Source organism: Sander lucioperca, chromosome 5 (assembly GCF_008315115.2).
Source record: "Sander lucioperca isolate FBNREF2018 chromosome 5, SLUC_FBN_1.2, whole genome shotgun sequence".
Taxonomy (NCBI): domain Eukaryota; kingdom Metazoa; phylum Chordata; class Actinopteri; order Perciformes; family Percidae; genus Sander; species Sander lucioperca.
This window is the reverse complement of record NC_050177.1, coordinates 36,750,102-36,770,570: the sequence shown is the minus strand read 5'-3', so window position 1 is coordinate 36,770,570 and position 20,469 is coordinate 36,750,102. Positions and strand designations below refer to the sequence as shown.

Sequence of the window (20,469 nt, the reverse complement as noted above, 5' to 3'; positions counted from 1 at the left end):
TGCAGGCACAGATGTTTCATGATCTCCACATTGCTAATGGACGTTTCCTGTGTTTCCTCCCCCTGCAGAGTGATTGGCAGTGTTTCCCAGTTTGATGAGTTTGCCCGTGTTTTCCACTGCCCGAAGAGTTCCCCAATGAATCCGGTGGACAAATGCTCCGTATGGTGACCTCCCCGTCCGCCTGTTGCCCTTTGGATGAACTTCATCTTTGCGACCCACACACACAACCTGTCCTACATCACATATTTATCAGACAACCAACAGGATGATACAGAGTGCATCAAGCCTATTCTTGCCTATAAAGGATACAGGAATGAAATGTATCTTTTAAACATTATCAGTACACATGTCTTCATTTAGGAAGTTTATACAACTGTCCATTGTCTGTAATAACCAAACTAAAGCATTTGTCACACAACCATTGATTATATATATTTTTCAATGTTTAAATTTACTTTTCAAATCATCTATTTTTCTATTTTAGCAGATGTATCACGTACATTATGCGTAGAATTCATACGCTAATTAACGCTAACTGTTTTTTAATTAAGCAACATGTTTCCTCAATTGTTTTTCTTTGTAGCATCAAGTAGAAAAACCTTAGTATATCAGAAGATTACAGATTGGCAGCAACAGGGATTTCAGTACCTGATGTAAACTGGACAAAGACCAATGTAAAGTGAACTGAGATCAGTAGCATCCTTGTGCCTGTCAACATGTTGGTGTTCTTTTCAGTTTGGTATTGGCTTTTGATTTGTCTCGCAATGCTACGCTCTTGTGGCTGCAGAGAGCAATGGTCACTGTTCAACCGTCATGACTGTTGTAATCGTTTGCCTGCATTGGTCTTGTTACTGTGAGTGTTTGTACGTTTTTAAGATTTGTCAACATTTTTTTTAAAAAACAAGGTGGACTTATGGTGGATGTTTTTCTCAGGATTTGTAGCAAAGCGCCAAATGGAGGATCTTTGCGTCTATATCTACATTCAACTCTTCAGCCTGCGGTACAATCACAAAGGAGCTGGTATACTTATCAAACATTGGATGAAAAAAGAGAAGAAAATAATGTGTTTCTTTACTGGAATCCACAGCACGGGCAACACCTACTACAACTCTGCTATTGGACTATTCACATCTCTGTCTTTCTTGATGAACTCTAAATGATCTTATACAACCTGGGATCCAAGTGAGAGGGAGAGTGTGACGTCCAATTATACAGTATATTCACAGTTAACTCACCAAATAACAAGCCAACACTATGTACATAACAAGTGCAAACTATGGTAGATGGAGAATCATACATTTGTACGCAGTGTTATTTAAAAATAATTACTTTTGTATAAACAATCTGTTGGTACAAAAAAATAAGAATCTTTGTACAGTGAAGAAGTATATCAGATGTTATGGTTGTACAGTTTGTTTTGATGAGAGTGCATGCTTCCCTCCTGACCATTAAATTCGGATCGATATAGATGGAGGACATCAAACACACACACACACTTCTGACTCTATAGCTGCTATTTCGCACATGGCTGCTATCTCTTCCTCTTTGTTGGTCATCGTTTAATGTTTGAATAAATACAAAGGATCACTGTGTCATGTTGCTTTAGTCTGTGGGCAGGTGTGTGTTTGTGTGAGATACGTGGGTTATTATCTGTCAGTGTGATTGTGTTGTCAGCCGTGTCCTCACAGGCTTGGATCCTGCAGCGATATGAGCCAGCTCTCTCTTGTCCTCCCAGCGTTGGATGGTAGAAGTCCACCTCTCCCACTCTGCCTCCCGTTTGCGTAAAACCTGCAGCACCCAGGAATCAAACAGCACACTTACAATGCAACCTCAACAAGCTGTGCAAACCAGAGGGGTGGTTCATTAATACGAGATTACCAGTTAAACTAGTTCCAATCAATCTGCCAGACTGTCCAATCTGTCTCCCTGAACGAGCCTCTTTACAGCTGCACTGTAAACAGGGAGCAGCTTGCAGCATGGGCTGCACTTTCTGTGTATTTCAAATCTGACCTCATACCTTTTTTTTGGTTTAAAGGGTCTGCACACTACTTCAGGAAATATATGTGCTTTAAAATACTTTGCAATTAATGCCTAGTTCACACTACACGACTTTGGCTCTTATTTTCCACTCGACGACAGTGTTTGGTGCTCCCCGACAAAAGCTCCAGATCAGAGGCGAATTGGCGTTTGCCATGTGGAGTGTTCAAAGGTGTAAACCGAGAGGTGAAGAAACATGCTATTTTGTGACAATGTGTGCCAACGACAACACCCCCAAGCCGCTCCTAAACTAGGCTTTGTTATACTCATTAAATGCCCTGCTTTTCACAATAAGCTCTGCTTTTCTGAGCCACCTTTATGAAACACCCCTCAGGATCAATTGTTAATTAAGAGATTAGATTAGAGTTGTCATTGTCCTGGAATTCTCCTGGAATCTCCTTGGAAAACATATACTGGACCTTCCCGTAGTGTAGTATGCACCAAGCATTTGCTTTGACTGACCAAACAGGCACAAGACGATGGGATTCATGTGAATTCTATCCATTACTATATAATTTTGATCTGTCTGAATGTAAAGTAACAACTGTAAGCATGAGGCATATCTGTATGTCTACCACGGGAGTCTTTTCCATACAGCTCTATAGACCTCTTTCAACTAACATCAGTTTCCAGGGGTGCAGTACAATATCTTCTTTTACAACATTTTAAAGCTTGGTTAGTGTTTTTCTACAAGCAAAAACCAAAATGTCCGCTCTACAGAAAGTAAAAAGGTTTTTTTTAGCTTGCTGACAATGAGGTTTTTAATTTATAGTCTTGAAGTGTATGTACCGCTATAAATGAAATCCTAGATTTGAATTAAATCAGAACTGAAATGTGACTCAAAAGCCATTTCTAAACAAATCAATAGAATATATTATTAATTTTGAGCATGAGTGATCAATTTGAGTCAGATGCCTTCCAACGACAATACAATAGCTATATTATGCAATTGAAGACATCCTCCACTCATATAAAGCATCAAAAGTGACAAACATTTAACTAGAAGTGTGTTTAGACATCAGTGACAAACCTGTTGACTAAACAATATTAATAAAAAGCCTGCTGGGAGTCCATTCTAACCTCCTGGGGCTTGCTGTCAGCCTGCTCTTTCTCGTGCAGATTCCTGATTCTCTCCTCAAACTTCTGTTGACACAGCAGACTGAATATAGGCTCACTGTTTTAAACAAACATCCACTTTGGAGCCAAAAGATACAAGACCTCTGGCAATAAATTGAGTAAAGCTTAAGATGCATCTATTGTGAATTGCATGTACCTGTCCTGGCCTTGCCTCAAACATGGTCCCAACCTTCTCTCTTATCTCTGTACTAGGACCTAACAAGGGAGACTTTTTAAAGGACAATACAAGCTCCAATATCATAATCAATATTCTAAATTATTGCTATAAAAAGCTGTTATGTTGTGCCAATATTCAGTAGCTTCAATCTGAGCTGTTACTGCAGATAATTAAAAATGAATGAATAACATTCAGTGTGTCTCATCCAGAATTGTAATGTTGTCAGGTTGGGGACGAATGAAACTACATTTTGACCATTATGGGACACTGAAAGTCTTCACTAAACCACATTAAATCATTTCAGGTGACATCATCAGAAGTTTTTCATAACTCAACAGTTAATGAAGGTTCTTCTAGGACCTACTTCTTCAACAACTTTCTTATTATTGTGTGCAGGGAGTAACATTACCTCAACTTTCTGAGAGTTGTCCTGCTGCTGCCTGATACAAGCTTTCTGTTTGGACACCAGCCACTCAAGCTCAGACACCCGTCGGCGGAGCTCCTGATTAGCCCTGGACAGGTGACTTGACCCATTGGATGAGTCTTTAACTGTCATTTTTAGCTATAGACAAGGAAACGGAATTCACAAAAACAGGGTAAAAAGGGTAAACCTGAGGCACAGGATGCAATAAGGGTGCTAGTACCATTTGTTGAATCAGTATCACTATGAAACAGTTGCTAATTAATGATGAGAATGTATGTATGATGTAAACAAAGAGTCTAGGTAAGGGTTTTCAACAAGGATTATACATATCCATACATATTTACACACTTCAGAAAAACTCTTAGCAGCTTAGAATTGTTTTGGCTGCTTCCAACTTTTACTCTCATGTCCTATTTGGAGGTCCTTCAACAACAGTTTGAGGCTGGGATACCGTTTAATCAGGGACTTCACAAGATGTCATCATTTATGGTGGAATATTGTGTACCTGCACAGAATTTATAGCTGAAATCACAATAATTATTTTCTTACAACAGAATGAGATATTTCTGCCAGTTGGTACCTCGGAGATTTCTCGATGCAGTGTCTTCATGGAAGATTCATAGTCTTCCTTTGTTTGTTGCTTTATAGTGCCCAGCTCTTCAGACAAATGACTAATCTTTGTCCGAGCCTCGCGCAACTCCTCATCTCTGCAATATATGGCGACAGCAAGCAAAGATATCATTAATACATGCCATATAAGATGTCTTGTTTAGGCATACATGTTCACCTACACATGTACTGTCACCTCAGTGTGATGGTAGCCTGGTGCTGGTCTCTGGCCTGCTCCAGTTTGCTGTGTAAACTGCTGTTGATCAACACAGCCTGCTCCAAACTCAGAGCCAGCCTCTTGTTGTCTACTTTGGCTGTATCCAAGGCCTTCTGCAAGAGTTGGAAGGGATTGTGTGCACACACACATGCACGCACGGACGCACACATACATCACACACACACATACACACACACACACAGTATACACAGTTTTAATCATACAAACTTTATTAAAGGTAGACTTAAAGAGAATGATTTCTATATAATATTTTCGGTGTATAATGCATTTTAAAGATCACATCGTTTGATCACTAATATTAGTTATTAGTTCAGTTGCTATTGCAGAATGCATTTACAACTAATAGTCTTTAAAAGAAAGTAATTTTAACTTCTGACTGGAGATTAGCACTCCAGACATACTACATCATAATAGTTGTGTGAATGATATGTGTGACATACTATAATATGACTTTTTTATCACTTTTTCGACATACCATACTATGACTTTTAATCACTTTTTTGACAAACTATACCATGACTTTTTCAATATACTATGCTATGACTTTTTTCAACATACTATACTATGATTTTTTTTTTACTTTTTTCGAGAAAAAAAAAACTACTATGACTTTTTTCGAAATACTATACTATGACTTTTTTATTACTTTTTTCGATATACTACACAATGACTTTTTTCGATATATTTTACTATACATTTTTTATAACTTTTTTTTCAACATAATATACTATGATTTTTTCGACAAACTATACTATGAGTTTTGTCGAAATTGAATGGAGGGGTCGGACCTCCCACAATTTAACTGGTTGAGGCAGCAGATATCAGAATCAGGCTCCAGAGAAGAGTATATGGTTAACAGAGATTTATTTTGCGTTGCTGTTTATTTGTGTTTGTTTGTGGGCTACAAGAAATAAAAGAGAAAATACAATGAAGAATTATTAATTAAGATTAATATAAGCTGTAGTAAAATGATGCCAATGATAACAGAGCGAATATTATTATTATTATTATTATTATTAATATTATATCAATCATCAGTGGTTGATATATTCACTAACTTGACTAAACACAGAAGCTATAAGCCCACAATGCACAACAATATTAAGTCAGAGTCAAATTTGCATCCACTGCTTCGAGGAGTGAACCTCTACCAGGTCAGCTAAGGTGGTATCCACATTTAGGGTAAGGGTTTTCAACATACTAATTTACTATGACTTTAGTATGACTTTTTTTAACATGCTATGACAATTTTCGAAATACTATACTATGACTTTTTTTCTAATTACTATTCTATGACTTTTTAATTACTTTTTTCCACATACTGTTCTGACTTTTTTCCACTTTTTTTGACATACTATTCTATGACTTTTTTCGACATACTATACTATGACTTTGTTATCACTTTTTTTGACATACAATACAATGACTTTTTTCGACATACTATAAAATTACGTTTTTATGACTTTTTTTCGACAAACTATACTAACTTTTTTCGAAATACGATACTATGACTTTTTTCGAAATACTATACTATGACTTTTTAATCACTTTTTCCACATACTGTACTATGATTTTTTTCAACATACTATACTATGACTTTTCTATAACTTTTTTTGACATACTATACTGCGACTTTTTTATCCGTTTTTTCGACATGCTATACTATGACTTTTAATCACTTTTTTGACAAACTATACAATGACTTTTCTATCACTTTTTTCGACATACTATACTATATTTTTTCACTCTTTTCAACGTACTATACTATGACTTTTAATCACTTTTTTTGACAAACTATACTATGACTTTTTTATATACTTTGCGACATACTATACTATGACTTTATCACTTTTTCGACATACTATACTATGACTATTTTATTACTTTTTTCAACATGCTATACTATGACAATGTTATCACTTTTTTTGACATACAATGCTATGACTATTTTATCACTTTTTTCGACATGCTATACTATCACTTTTTTCGACATGCTATACTATGATATACTATGACTTTTCTCGACATGCTATACTATGAAAATAGAATGATTGGAAGACAGAAGGTTGAGTGTTTGAATCTGATATATTTTGAGGTCCAATATACTAAGTGAAAGAGCCAAATATGATGAAAACATAAACCTGTGTCAGGTCAGATAGCTTGGGGTGCATGGAAGCCAAAAGGTTGAGTCCTGTAGGGTGCAATTACTTTCAAAACCTGCTTTAAGGGGATGAAGACAAAGCATGTGTTCTTGTCAATCTCACTTACTACTTTTTCTGACATACTATACTATGACTTTTTTATCCCTTTTTTCGACATGCTATACTATGAATTTTTTAGATATACTATACTATGACTATTTTATCCCTTTTTTCGACATGCTATACTATGAGAATAGAATGATTGGAAGACAGAAGGTTGAGCGTTTGAATCTGATATGTTTTGAGGTCCAATATATATATATATATATATCTATATATATAGGGTGCCATGAAGACAAAACATGTGTTCTTGTCAATCTCGCTTATCACTTTTTCCGACATACTATACTATGACTTTTTTATTACTTTTTCCGACATACTATACTATGACTTTTTTTCGACATACTATACTATGACTTTTTTTAATGTTTTTTAGACATACTATACTATGACTTTTCTATCACTTTTTTCGACATTCTATACTATGACTTTTTTCGACATACTATACTATGACTTTTTTTCGACATGCTATACTATGATATACTATGACTTTTTTCGACATGCTATACGAAGAGAATAGAATGATTGGAAGACAGAAGGTTGAGTGTTTGAATCTGATATGTTTTGAGGTCCAATATACTAAGGGAAAGAGCCAAATATGACGAAAACATAAACCTGTGTCTGGTCAGATAGCTTAGGGTGATAAGATGTGATTGGAAGACAAAATATTGAGTGTTCAAATCCTGTATGATGCAATTAGTTTCAAAACCTACTTTAAAGGGATGAAGCCAAAGCATGTGTTCTTGTCAATCTCGCTTATTACTTTTTCTGACATACTATACTATGACTTTTTTATTGCTTTTTTTCAACATGCTATACTGTGACTTTTTTATCAGTTTTTTCGACATGCTATACTATGACTTTTTTTGACATACTATGACTTTTCTATCACTTTTTTCGACATACTATACTGTGACTTTTTAATCCGTTTTTTTCGACATACTATACTATGACTTTTCGATCACTTTTTTCGACATGCTATACTATGACTTTTGTTGACATACTATACTATGACTTTTTAATCACTTTTTTTCAACATACTATACTATGACTTTTTCATCATACTATACTATGACTTTTTAACATTTTTTTTCGACATACTTTACTAGAAAAATGTTCAACATACTATGCTATAACTTTTTTATCACTTTCTTAGACATACTATACTATGACTTTTTTCGTACTATATTATGACTTTTTTATCACTTTTTTCGACATACTATAACTATGACTTTTTTCGACATACTATACTATGACTTTTTCAGCGCCCTGCTTCTCCAAAGTCCCTGTGATGCTACCAAAATGCATTGCACCACTGCTCCCATAGAGGTGAATGGGAAGCGTGACTGACAGTGGTTTTGTTTGTAATAGCGCGCGCGCCTGAGCAACCACGTGGCAAATAAGGTGGGTGGGAAGCGGCTGCGGGAGGACTTCACATAAACAGGCAGTCACAGACATGCGGTTGTTGTTGTTGTTGGAGTTTTTAACTATATGTGTGTTTAGTAGTCTATCGGCAGCTAGAAGAGATTAATGTCACCCGGTTACGTGTTTTTAGTAAATATCGAACGATAATGATCGGCGGTCGATCAATGGGGGAATCCCCAGCTATTACAGTATGATTCAGCTTTTTGATATCTTTTACAGTTTTTGTGTTATTACTGTTTAAATTTAGTGCTTTTTTCAGGCTTTTTCTGCGTTTATAATGGGTGTGTATTGCGTGACTTAAAGTGGGTGATGATATCACTAGAGTGAGGCAGCCTTGGAAAATCTTAAAACCTCTATAACTTGCTCTCAGGCCCACAATACTTGTTATACACAATTTATACGTCAAAACGTAGATATTATTGTCTATTGTCAGCCAATGTGCCAATTGCTCATTTAAGCAATAGGACTTATAGTCTTTGAATTATCTGCCTTAGAGTGACAAGATATCCTTCACCACTCGTCATTGACTTTTGTGTTATTTATCCTCATCCAGTGTTGAGCCTCAACTCAAACGTAGAGTATTTAAACAATGATTTCAGAGTCATTTTTTACTTCCACACAAATTATATTTCAACATTATTAAAATTATTATTTCATGTTCGCTTATAGGAGTCGTGTTAAGTTACTGCTGATGAAGACTTAACATTCATTGCCTCTCAGCTCTTTAGGGTGATGCTTTTTTGTTCTGTGCAATGGATATGTCAGATAATGAGACAAAGTATTTCTTCTTCCAGCCTTTTCAGTTAATTCATTTGAACTTCCACTTTTGACAGTATTCCTGTTTAGCTTCCAGCTTTTCTGGCAATCTATTTCAGCTCTTAGCTTATTAAGGTAATGCAGTTCAGGTTCCAACTCTGACAGAATTACATTTCAACTTCCAGCTTTTTCAGCAGTGAAGTGCAATGCATTGGAGTTTATCAGACAATTTCGAATCATATTTCTGCATTTTCATAAATCTTTCTCACAGCTCTCTCTTCTCTACTTATTATTACTTTTAGCTAGAAAATGTATTCAAACTGTACAATGTTCTTTATCTTTGGGCATTATTTACTTTCAAAGCCAATAATTCAGTTTAGCGTTAGCTTTTAAAAAAATCTTTAAATATTCCACATATTTTTTACATTAGTGATGTTACTCAACTTTTCAATGAAATTCATACTAATTAAAATCATTCCCACTTTTCCAACTATTCTCACTACTTCACCTTCTTTGTACACAGTTAAGCTAACAATCCGGTTGAATATTCAGCTGACTTTCTAAAAACGGCAAGGACACGAGAGTCAAGTTAGTCATTTATTTTTGTTGTTTGTTATTCTTTCATTCATTTTATATGTATATATTTTCTTTTAAGATCATTCCAAATAAAAATATCATTCAGTCTCCAGCAATCATACAAATGTGTGTATAAGTGCATCCATTAAAGAAATGGTGTGTGCTTACAGCTTTGTTGTTCTTTGAGTGAGTAGATGTCAGGAGTCGCTGGAGTTTCTCCACCTCTTCTTGGTGTTTCCTGATTTCTCTCTGAGCCTGCAGCCTGACACAGAGGAAAGCAACATGTAACATCCCCTGTTACTTAGCTTATATGATCTAGATATGCACACACTGTACATACTTTAATTTTGCCATGCAGCGTTTGTAAACCCCATTCAGCTCTGACCTGTCGGTCTTGAGTGTGGCCAGTTCCTGCTCTCTACCCCCCAGCTTCTGCTGCAGGTTCCTGCTGTTAAGTTGGAGGCTGGTATTGGAGGCCAGGATGCTTTCAAGGGTTTGACTTGCAACAGCTCCTGCAGAACCACAGACTCCCTGCAAGGCCTCCAGCTCACTGATCTACAGCACAAGACGGGTGATGTAACTGCTCACTGTAAGGACAAGTTTGTTTATTTGTAAATACACTTGATCAAAGCATGTACTAAGGTTAAACCAATGTTTTTATAAAAAAGGAAATATAGATAGTCCAAGATGTCTTGCCTATAAGAAGTAAAAGTCTGTGAAAGCTACAATATAATCGGTTGCACTGTTTCTTATAAAGAACTGCCAATCTAGTTGTATGGGTTTCATTGTTTGATTATCACATATGATAATGGTATGTGGGTATTTTTGTGGGTACAGAAGTTCCTCAGAGATGTACCATTGAGTTTGAACCATTCATAAAAAAAATGAATGAAAAACACAGAAACACCTTCTTCATATCTCATTCTTAAAGGTCCCATAGTATGCTCATTTCAAGTTCATACTTGTATTTTATATTTACATGCTCCAATGTTCAAAGAACTATTTATTTCCCTCACATTGTCTGACGATATTAACCATCTGTCTGAAACGCTCTGTTTTAGCGCCTGCCTCTTCAAGCCCCTCTCCTAAAAAAAGCCCAGTCTGGTCTGATTGGTCAGTGTTCCCGGGTCTTCCACATCTGCATCATCTTGGCGTCATTGCAGCCGGGAATGACTGTGATGCCGGCACTGTAGCAGCACTTACCACCAATATAGAGAATAGTTGTGACATCACAACTCAACGGAAGTCCTGGCGGCTTGTATACAGGCACCGTTTCTGAATACGTGCTGTATATTTCTCCGATTGAGTGTTTTGATACTTTCAAAGTATTTATATAGCACCTCGACCTTGGCCTTGAAATTGTTTTTACATTTTACAATATCGGACCTTTATGGTTTACACGTATTTAGTTGTGCACTGGTTTAAGTATCATTTAAAAAGTGAAAAAAATTGATTGTCTGATTAGTGTTTGTGTGTGTTTTGTACCTTATGTCCCATGAGCCTCCTGTTCTCAACTTGCTGGCTCTGTAAGGCTGAGCTCAGAGATACCATCTCCTGCTGTCAGTCACAGGTTCACAGCCCACCAACATGGACAGAAGTAAGTACTATGACCAACAGGTGAATGTATATAAAGTATGATATAGGGTGGGATAGTGTTGTAGACAAACCTACCTTGGCCTCACTGAGTTGACTCTCCAGACTGCTCCTCTCACCCTCCAACTTCGTGACAACAAGACATAACTGGTAGCCAAGGAGATAAGGAACAGGGATACACAAAAGAGCGATTGTTTTACTTCATGGTACAACACTACCCATCATGCAAAAAAATAGTACTGCATTTGTTGAATATACTGTACCTCATGTTTTGAACCCTCCAGGTCTTTCCTCATTGCCGCCTCCTCTTTTTTGGCAGTGCTCAGCTCCCCCCGTAGCCTCTCAATGGTTCGCTCCAATTGTTCCCTCTGAGTGACTGCTGTCTCTTGTGCAATGGAGGACCTCTGCACGAGCTGTGCATGTTCACCTTCGAGCTTCTCTCTGAAGAAAGACAGATATTTTTATCTAAAAAGGTACTTTCAAAAACTTAAAGGGGTGATAGAATGATTATACAGGGTATTTCACACTGTTCCTTAAGGTCTCCTAATAGGGTATGTAACATTGGTTGGGCTGAAAATTGCCCGAATGCTATTTTATTAGGCCCTTAACTAACCTGTGAATATGGCTCTATTTGGAACAACAGCTTTTCTTCCAAATATGGTATGCTCATGAATATTTAGATGAGCTGCGTGCTGATTGGTTTGAGCGAACCCCATAGAAACACATTGGAGACGAGACAGCAGGTCTCATATTTCAGACACTGCAACGTTATACATTGTTTGTCGGGCTATTTCGTTATTAAATTCACTTCTGTTACGTTTTTATGCAAGAAATCAACTATATAAAGCTCAAATATGGGCCGTTTTACGAAAATTGATGGCTAATTGCAAATTTGGTAAGACGTGTCGGACTTTAGGAGCTCCACACAGTCTGATGAGAAAATGGCAACCTCACCCAGTGAAAGTCACCGTTTCTCGGCTACTGGACTACTGGAGCTCCGTGGAGCTGGCTGGCTGCCAGCTGCCGGCATAACTAGAGTATATTTAGTTTGCATTTCGTCACGCCACTTATATAACATCTGACCCAAGGTCTTATAAAGCTAACTATGGTGTCCGATTTCAATTTAATGCATTTTTGTGAACATTAGGGATTTCGTTAGCTGCTACTTCTCGCTTCAATCCTAGCTATGTGTACAGATCGCGGCTAGCTAGTTAGCTTCACTTTTGTTATAATTAAAGTATATTTACAGTTTGAATTTTGTCACGCCACTTATAGAACATATACCCCAAGGTCTTATAAAGCTAACTATGGTGTCCGATTTCAATGTAATGCATTTTTGTGAACATTAGGGATTTCGTTAGCTGCTACTGTCCCTTCAATCCTAGCTATGTGTACAGATCGCGGCTAGCTAGTTAGCTTCACTTTCGTCATAATTAAAGTCTATTTACAGTTTGAATTTCGTCGCGCCACTTATAGAACATATATCCCAAGGTCTTATAAAGCTAACTATGGTTTTGTGAACATTAGGGATTTCGTTAGCTGCTACTGTCCCCTCATCCTATGGGTAGCTAAAGATCGCGGCTAACTGCAGGCCCTGGAGCTCCATCAGGGCCTCGGCATTTTGTAGTCCAGTAACCCAGAACCGGTGACTTTGCGCGGGTATGGAGCGCCGCGGGCTTCCCTTCGTGACGGAGATCCAGCTAGCTCACAGCGAGTCTATGAAGTAGGACACGCCGTGCGGCGAGGCAGCACCGGCCGCTGTCACATAGCCTGCTGAGCTCCTGCTGAACTGCGACACACAGTCGGACAAAATTTGCAATTAGCCATCAATTTTCGTAAATCGGCCCATATTTGACCTCTACATAGTTGATTTCTCGCATAAAAAAGTCTCAGAAGTGAATTTAGTAATTAAATAGCGTACCTCTGGAGATCTGCATGACCTAGCTAGATTCAGAAGACTAAGCTGACCTCAGGTCAGTGGTGTAGCCTATGCAAATGTTGGGGCGTGACAAAGACTAGGTTTTGGGATCCTGACGTCAGCATCCAGCTTTGTTGAGATTCGCCCGTTTTCAGCGGCAGTTTCAAAATGTGAGATTTGCTGAGGATAGGGGTATCAATGGGATTTTGAGCTTCTATGTATGTCTTATTTACCCACCGAACTGTCGTTATTCAACTATGACAAGGTAAAATCGGTTTTGCATTCTATCACCCCTTTAATACACTTCTCTCAATGTGTTTTTTTTTTCTTCAATTTTTACTGTTTGCAAAATACATCACTAGCAGCAGTGTTAGACCATCAAATAGTGAATCTCTTCACTGAATGACAAACTTATAGCCTACCATTGTTTTAGGTGGTTGGGTCCGCAGCACAGTGAGACAGGTTTCATTAAATAATGACACAAAGGAAAAGTCAAAAATGAAAAAAACCTGATTCATATCAGAGATGGATAACAGAGACTGACTTTGATTTTTAATAAAAGGAAAAATGCCAAATATCAGCCTCAGACTTTGCAAACCAATATATCTGTCTAGCCCTGTCTAACCCTTTTAATGTTAAAAAAGTATCCTCTGCCACTAACACTCATCTCTTATGAGACAGTGAATGGATGGAATCGAGAGAAATAAGAGAAAGAGACAGATGATTGTGGTGTCATGTATGGAACAATTTGCTGCGGTTCAGTTTGGCTGGGAGGTTGTTTTAAAAATCAAATAATGCATGCAAATATTTATTGTTGATTGCATTATGTATTAAGCAATAATAATTTACTTATAATTATATTATTGTGTCAAAATAATTAAAATGAAAAAAAAATGTATGATCTGAAAACAATAACTGCAACCAAAAGCCAAAGCATTGCAAAATATAACAAAGAACAAAACTGTAAACTGCAACAACAAAAAACATTGTTATGCTCCAAATGTGAATGTTAGCTGCTGCTGAGGAGCTTAGGATTTTCCAAAATCTTAAAGTAAAGTAAAAATAATGTCATATTTTAGTTTAATTGATTTTTTATTTCTTTGAAAAAAGTTTTTTTGTATATGTTTTCCAATTTTAGGACAGACATGGCTGGGAACAAGAAGAGTCCAAGAAGAGCAAACCAAAACTCAGTAATGCAAAGCAACAAGTCAGCAAAGCAGCACCCTCTGTTGTTCAAACTAAAGAACAACAACTTAAAAAAAACAAATGCTAATTAGACTATTGCAAGAAAAATAGCATATCACTGACATATCCCGATATATATCAACAATAGGAAATACTCCTATTCTTATGCAGATATTAATTTTAGTTAATTCGCCCACACTATCAAGAATGTTTCACAGAATACTCATTCAGACACGACACAAAACCTTGCTTATGTGAGTCTTGCAATAAAAAATCAGCATTTCGAACACTTACAAACAGTATTTCAGTTGTTAATTTTTCCTGCTATTTATATCATGATTACGACAGTAACATATTATAAAAAAATTAACACTGTTACTGTTAAGTGTTAAGGTAAGAGACTCACAGCTCCAGCTGCAGGCTAACTTTATCTGTTAGCGCCACATGCAGCTCAGTCTGAATGTTGCGCCTGGCTGCCTCCAGCTGCAGGTCTCGCTCTTGCAGTTGTTTGACCACACGACTCCTCTCAGCCTGAAAGAAAGAAGAGGAAGAGAAAAGCTGCTGAGCTGCATCTGCTTATTTAGGGTCTGTTTATTATTTATATATATATATATATATATATATATATATACAACCAATCGGAGAGGTGCTTTAATGCAGTGGTCGAAACTCCTAAGACGTGCCCAGATTCACACTTGCATTTTAGATTCTGGAGTCCAGCAGCACTAGCTAACAACACACACATACAATATTCACCAACAGAAATACAGATTTAACAGATGAAACTTTACTGAAGAATTTGTCTCTGTCTACTTACTTTCAGTTCAGTTTTCAACTCAGCCACAAGGGAGTCCTTCATTGCTGTGAAAATGAAACAGAAAAATGCAATTCGACATCCATTAATCAGTGAGTTGTCAGAAAAATAATCAATTCATGAAGTAATTTTTTTCAATATAAATGCCAAATATCCTCTAGTTCCAGACTCTCAAATGTGAGACTTTTCTGCTCTTCTCTGTCTTATTTTATTGTACATTCAAAATCTTTGAGTTTTGGACCGTTGTTCGGACATAACAAGCAACGTTGAAGATGGCATTTCTCACTGTTTTCTAGCCTAGCCATAGCCCACTTTATGATTCAGGTTGATGGGGTGTATTTCTACAGCTATCAGAGTGGAGCTTAGAACAACTATCTGGCCCGTGAGAGAGGACCTGACTACGCAATACGCTGTAAGTGACCAAAAGAATTGAGAATCTATTCTATACCTAACTGACAGCTAGTAAAGTAAAAGTAGTCTTTCCTGAAAAGCCTTACAGCAGCATTCTGTGATGGTTGTAGCACAGCAACAGCAGATTGGTTTTGTATCCCTTGACACTCCTAACCTGTCTGTTCTTTGAGTTCCTGACAGTGTTCCTCCAGCTGCCTGCCTCTGTCTTTTTCTTCTTCCAGTTGCTGCCGGCTGGTTTGGACCTGCACTTGCAAGACCTGGCAATCCGACCGCAGCAGCAGAGCCTGGGAGGCCAAAGGAAGACAACATGTCAGCTGCTGTTTACACATTCTAATTACTCTGTGAGCTCTCTTACAATGTACCTGTCTCCTCTCCATCTCTACCACTCTCTCCATCTCCTCAACACGCTGGAGAAGCTCGCTGTGAGATATCATGGCTTCATCGGAGCGGGCCGACTCCTGTCTCATCTGCTCTTTCATCTGACCAGAGGGAAGTTTCGTTGAGATGGTTTATTTTCAGTTAGTCAGGGCTTATAATATAAAGGTTTGTCAGTGGGGGATTGGGGATAAAAGGGCCAAAATAAATGAAAATAATTAGCGACTCACCTCTATCAGTTTCTGACTCATCTCTAATTTGACAATCTTCAGCTCCTTGGCAGCCAAAGCCACATCCATCTGGAGCAAAAGACAAATGGCAATAATCACAACCCATGACACAATGACTGTGCTCACTGTGCACCTAAAGCACATTGTTTTTTTCTGTTTAAAAATATTTCACCCAGATTGTATGTCCCACTTGTATTTTCTGCGCTAAAAAGACACTGATCACTACATTTTACAGTAATTAGGTATTTGTGCAATGAGCACATCACAGAAAATCTCTCAGGGAAAAACTGGAGGAACTAACATCTTAAATTTAATTTTCAAAATCTTTTTTTGTACTATTGCCTTTTCATCCTTTCTTCTGATCTGTTTTTTTTTTTTTTTAAATAGCAGTAGCTTAATTTAGATATTTTGTTTTGTTTTAGTTTTTGAAAATTTGAGTCCCACTATATGTACATCCTGACACCACAACAATGACGTTAAAAAGGCAAGTTGAGCCAACAATGTTTGCAAAATTAGTCGCGTTTTTGTTTTTGTTGTTGCATCAATGGTTAAAGAAATACTTCAACATTTTCAGAATTTTGAGTAAGAATTAGTTTTCTTCAAGTATTAATGAGAAAACTGATGCCACTCTCACGACTGTATGGTAAATATGTATTTTGAACATAAAGACAGGAAACGGGGGGGAAAGCTAACCTGGCTCTGTCTAAACAAAAGGTTAAAAATTAGCCTACCAGCACGTCTAAAGCTCACTAATTAACATGTGTTCCAAAACACAGTAGAGGCAAACCTATCCATTGACTCATGTATAGTTTTGGCCATCATTCCTTTTACAACCTTTTACACAACAGCATTGTTATAAAGGCAATGGGACACACTGGGAGTGAGACATCAAAAATGTTATTGGAAGTAAAAACAAAGGTGATAATTACAAACATTGTCCCATCTTGATTTATAACTTTATCTCTACTATGAAAATGGTAAGTAGTGTACAAAAATAAGACCCAAGCCGTAAAAAGGAATTATAGCATCACCTTGGCGGCAGTAGCTATCTCCACAGTCTCCCCCAGCATCTGCACCTCTGTGCGAGCCTCGTCTCTTTCCTGGTAAGCCTGCTGAAGTCGGTCCCTGAGCTTCATCACCTCCCTCCTGGAGGCCTGATACTCCTCCTGACTCTCCTGCTGCAGCTCTGCCAGCTGCTGCTTCAGATGAGCTGCACCAGGAACATTAGCAGTCAGAAAATACAAAAACGTACCCACAACTCTCAAACATTTTTTTTAACACAATTTTTGTATGTCTACTTAATATCTGTAATTCTAGTGATATAGTCATTAGTTGTGTTTAGGGCTGGGTACCAAATTCGATACTTTTTAGGCACCGCCCGAAATGCCTCTAAAGTATCGACATTCGACAGTGGCGGTTCTACACGGAGGCCTAGGGAGGCCCGTGCCTCTGTAGACATGTCTCTGACCACCCCTGTTTTGATATTGATGTTTATGATTGTGTCATAACCACGCGACTTACTGTTGCATAGTAGAGGAATTACCGTATAGTACAGGAGAAGCTCGCAGGCAGTTTCGACTTACATTAGCTGTTTAAGTTTAATTACTAATGGTAACTAGCATTTTAGTTAGCAATAATTAGCCTGTGTCCATGTTATCTCCTTACATATACCTACGCTCTCTGTCTCTGCAAGATTGGGAATGATTGAGATTTCTCTTGGCACAGCTACCTGTGAAGAAGACTTACAACTTTCAGACAGGTTGCTCACGGCACATTTACGTCGTCTCTCTCAGTTGGAGGCTGCGCAGTAAGAGAGAGGAGAGAGAGAAAGGAGCTACGATTTCTCCTGTTGCAAGAGTCGAAGGTAAGCAAAACTATATCATCTCGTAAGTGACTTGTTGTTCTTGCACATAACCGTGTTACTTTTGTTCCTCACACTGATAATGAAATCAAGTTTGTAAATGTCTGGTCTCGATGTGTTTAGAAACTTAATCATATCTAAGCAAACTCATCGAAGCAGAAGTGAATATCCAAATGTCAGTATCCTTGCTAGGTCTACACAATGTTGTGATGTAAACCACGTAACTTCATCTGTCTTGGCTGTTGCATTGCGATAACAAATACATTTGAGTAAAGTAATCAACAGGCTTTCTGCCCGTGTTAAGTAGGGAGGGATGGTTAGGCTACGAAATGTAATGCATGCCCCTATTTTTTTTTCCTTCTAATAGTTATCATGAAACAAGGAAGGGACATAGCATCCTTTTTTGCCCCAGTAAACAAAAAAGTGAGAAAAACAGCAGTGAGAGAAACAAATCAAGGTGTTGAGGAGCAGGAAGAGGGAGAGCCAGAGGAGTCGGTGGCGGTTGGAGAGAGGGCATGTGATGAAAGTGAGGGCTCTGACACAGAAAGGGAAATTCCAGAGGGTGAGGAGGATGAAGAAGAGGGTGAGGAGGAAGAAAACATACAGGGACAGAGAGAGGAACAGCCAGAGGGACAGCAAATGGATCCATGTGGATCAAGTACTGCACATCAGGTTTGTGATGAAGAAGGTTCTTACTATTTGCAAAGCAGTGCAATTACAATTTCATTGTAGACCTATTGTATGTCCTTAAAATGGTGCTTTCTGCTGTAAATTCTTTTTTTGTGTCAATATGGCTGTAATGTTTCTTTTTTTTAAGTAAATACTTGGCCTACATTTTGAAATACATGCAGATATACATGCATAAGTAAATAAATGTTGTACTGTAGTTGTGCCCTATGTTTACTGTACATCTTTCTACAGATATCAGCAAGTCCAAGAATGATGTACCAGTACAGCCCAACTTGAATATATTCCCAACCATTTTGATGGGGGACAGAAGACGGAGCTTCAGGCCAAACTGGTATAATCTTCATCCATGGCTTGAGTATTCTGTCATGATGGACTCTACATATTGCTATGCATGTAGACATTTTTCATTTTTTATGGCCCTACCTCTCTTGCACCTGCACTCACTCTTGTACAAAATAAATGTTTATATGATTTTAAAGTAAAATAAAGTTTATAATCTTTAAATATCATTTGTTGCCATTTTTTGATGTTCCCCTCTGTTTAAACACTGGCTCCTCCTTGGACCCCCTAGTAAAATTTGTTTAGAACCGCCACTGACATTCGAAATCATTCAAGATTCATTCATCATTCAATACCCAATTTTAATACCTCAATCTCATTTGTGCCAGTGAGCCAATAAGTATGCAGCACACTTCTACCAAGATCTAATAATGTTTGTGATTGGCTGTCTAATGTTACACGTCGTAGAGACAAGCAGGAAAAACTCTACGTTATGCACAGAGACGGGGCTCACATAGCAGGAGCGCGAAAATAAATAAAGAGATTTGTGCCGCAATGTTTAATGTTGTAATTTTTTTTTGTTTTATTAAATTGGTATCAAAAAAAGTATTGTTTAAGTTTTTGACCGATACCCAGCCCGAGTTGTGTTATGTTTAAGTATCCCCCATCTTTGCTCTTGTTTATATTCCACTGCTGGATCCTGATTGTATCTGCCACTGTACCAATACAATTAGTAAGATCACAAATGTTTTTACATTACATATCAGCCATTACCTGTGTGAGAGGGATCCAGCTCTCTCTCGGTCTCTAGGCGGAAGATGGTGAGTTTGAGGGTCTGTAGCAGACTTTCCATGCGACACACCCGGCTCACTAGAGAGTCACACTGTTGCCACAGTATGCCTTCATCCCCAAGGACCCAACGCATCTTCAGAGGACTTACAGGGTGCTGAGTAGCATATATTCTCTGTGCAGATCCCAAGATTTGGTCCCTGGGAACCCCCAGAGCCCCCATGTCTTGAATAAGAGCTTCAGCCTCCTCCTCAGCCAACAACAGACGCTGGTGAAGTAGGGACATAGCCTCTGGGCCAGGGTGGCTGAGCGGGACATTCCTGGTTGCAGGCGGGGGTGGGTTGGAGGTGGTGGGTGAGGTCAGACAGCCCTTGTAGGTGCACATGTGCCCACTCTTAAACTCTATCCATGTTTACTTTTCAAACTTCCTGGAAAATGATAAAAGGTCTTTATTGAGATAAATGGCAAAATAGAAATGCCTGAATATTCTGTCGCCTCATTCTACAGTGGTCTATGCCTAATATAACGTCGTGCATAGAGCTAAACCAAATTACAGCAAAACGCACCAAAGACATAGCTACGTTCCAGCGATATTATCAAACAAAATAGTTTCAAATGCGACTATTTTATTGTGGCAAATTGGTCACATCTTTGAAGATGTAAAAATTGTAGTCGGCATAACGTTACACAACAAGCTTACACAA

The 20,469-nt window shown here is 38.0% G+C and overlaps 2 protein-coding genes and 1 long non-coding RNA gene across 5 annotated transcripts in view; 2 read left to right on the top strand and 1 right to left on the bottom strand.

Moving 5' to 3' along the window:
- Positions 1-1,590, top strand: part of LOC116038870 (endothelin-converting enzyme-like 1) — a 40,911-nt gene extending 39,321 nt beyond the window's left edge. For both annotated transcript variants that reach the window (XM_031283558.2, XM_036001307.1), the window contains exon 18: positions 69-1,590. In XM_031283558.2, the coding sequence (XP_031139418.1) occupies positions 69-168 (100 nt within the window). In that variant the 3' untranslated portion in view covers positions 169-1,590. The remainder of the gene's footprint in view (positions 1-68) is intronic.
- On the bottom strand, positions 1,203-20,349 carry ccdc150 (coiled-coil domain containing 150). Of its 2 annotated transcripts, XM_031283559.2 has the most exons (16): positions 19,751-20,349; positions 17,178-17,356; positions 16,147-16,215; positions 15,904-16,020; positions 15,696-15,825; positions 15,134-15,177; positions 14,723-14,847; positions 11,477-11,654; positions 11,292-11,360; positions 11,106-11,177; positions 10,006-10,175; positions 9,789-9,882; positions 4,561-4,694; positions 4,336-4,462; positions 3,741-3,893; positions 1,203-1,788 (listed from the first exon to the last, which is right to left on the bottom strand). In XM_031283559.2, the coding sequence occupies exons 1-16, from the start codon at positions 20,148-20,150 to the stop codon at positions 1,654-1,656; spliced, it is 2,196 nt and encodes a 731-aa protein (XP_031139419.1). In that variant the 5' UTR covers positions 20,151-20,349; the 3' UTR covers positions 1,203-1,653. The 2 variants fall into 2 exon arrangements, with proteins under 2 accessions (XP_031139419.1, XP_035857201.1); XM_036001308.1 differs by lacking the exons at positions 1,203-1,788; positions 3,741-3,893 and adding an exon at positions 3,931-4,277.
- On the top strand, positions 17,972-19,020 carry LOC116038877. Its single transcript, XR_004102193.2, has 2 exons — positions 17,972-18,032; positions 18,929-19,020. It is a non-coding gene; the product is annotated as an uncharacterized LOC116038877 (long non-coding RNA).
- Positions 20,350-20,469: the final 120 nt, after the last annotated feature.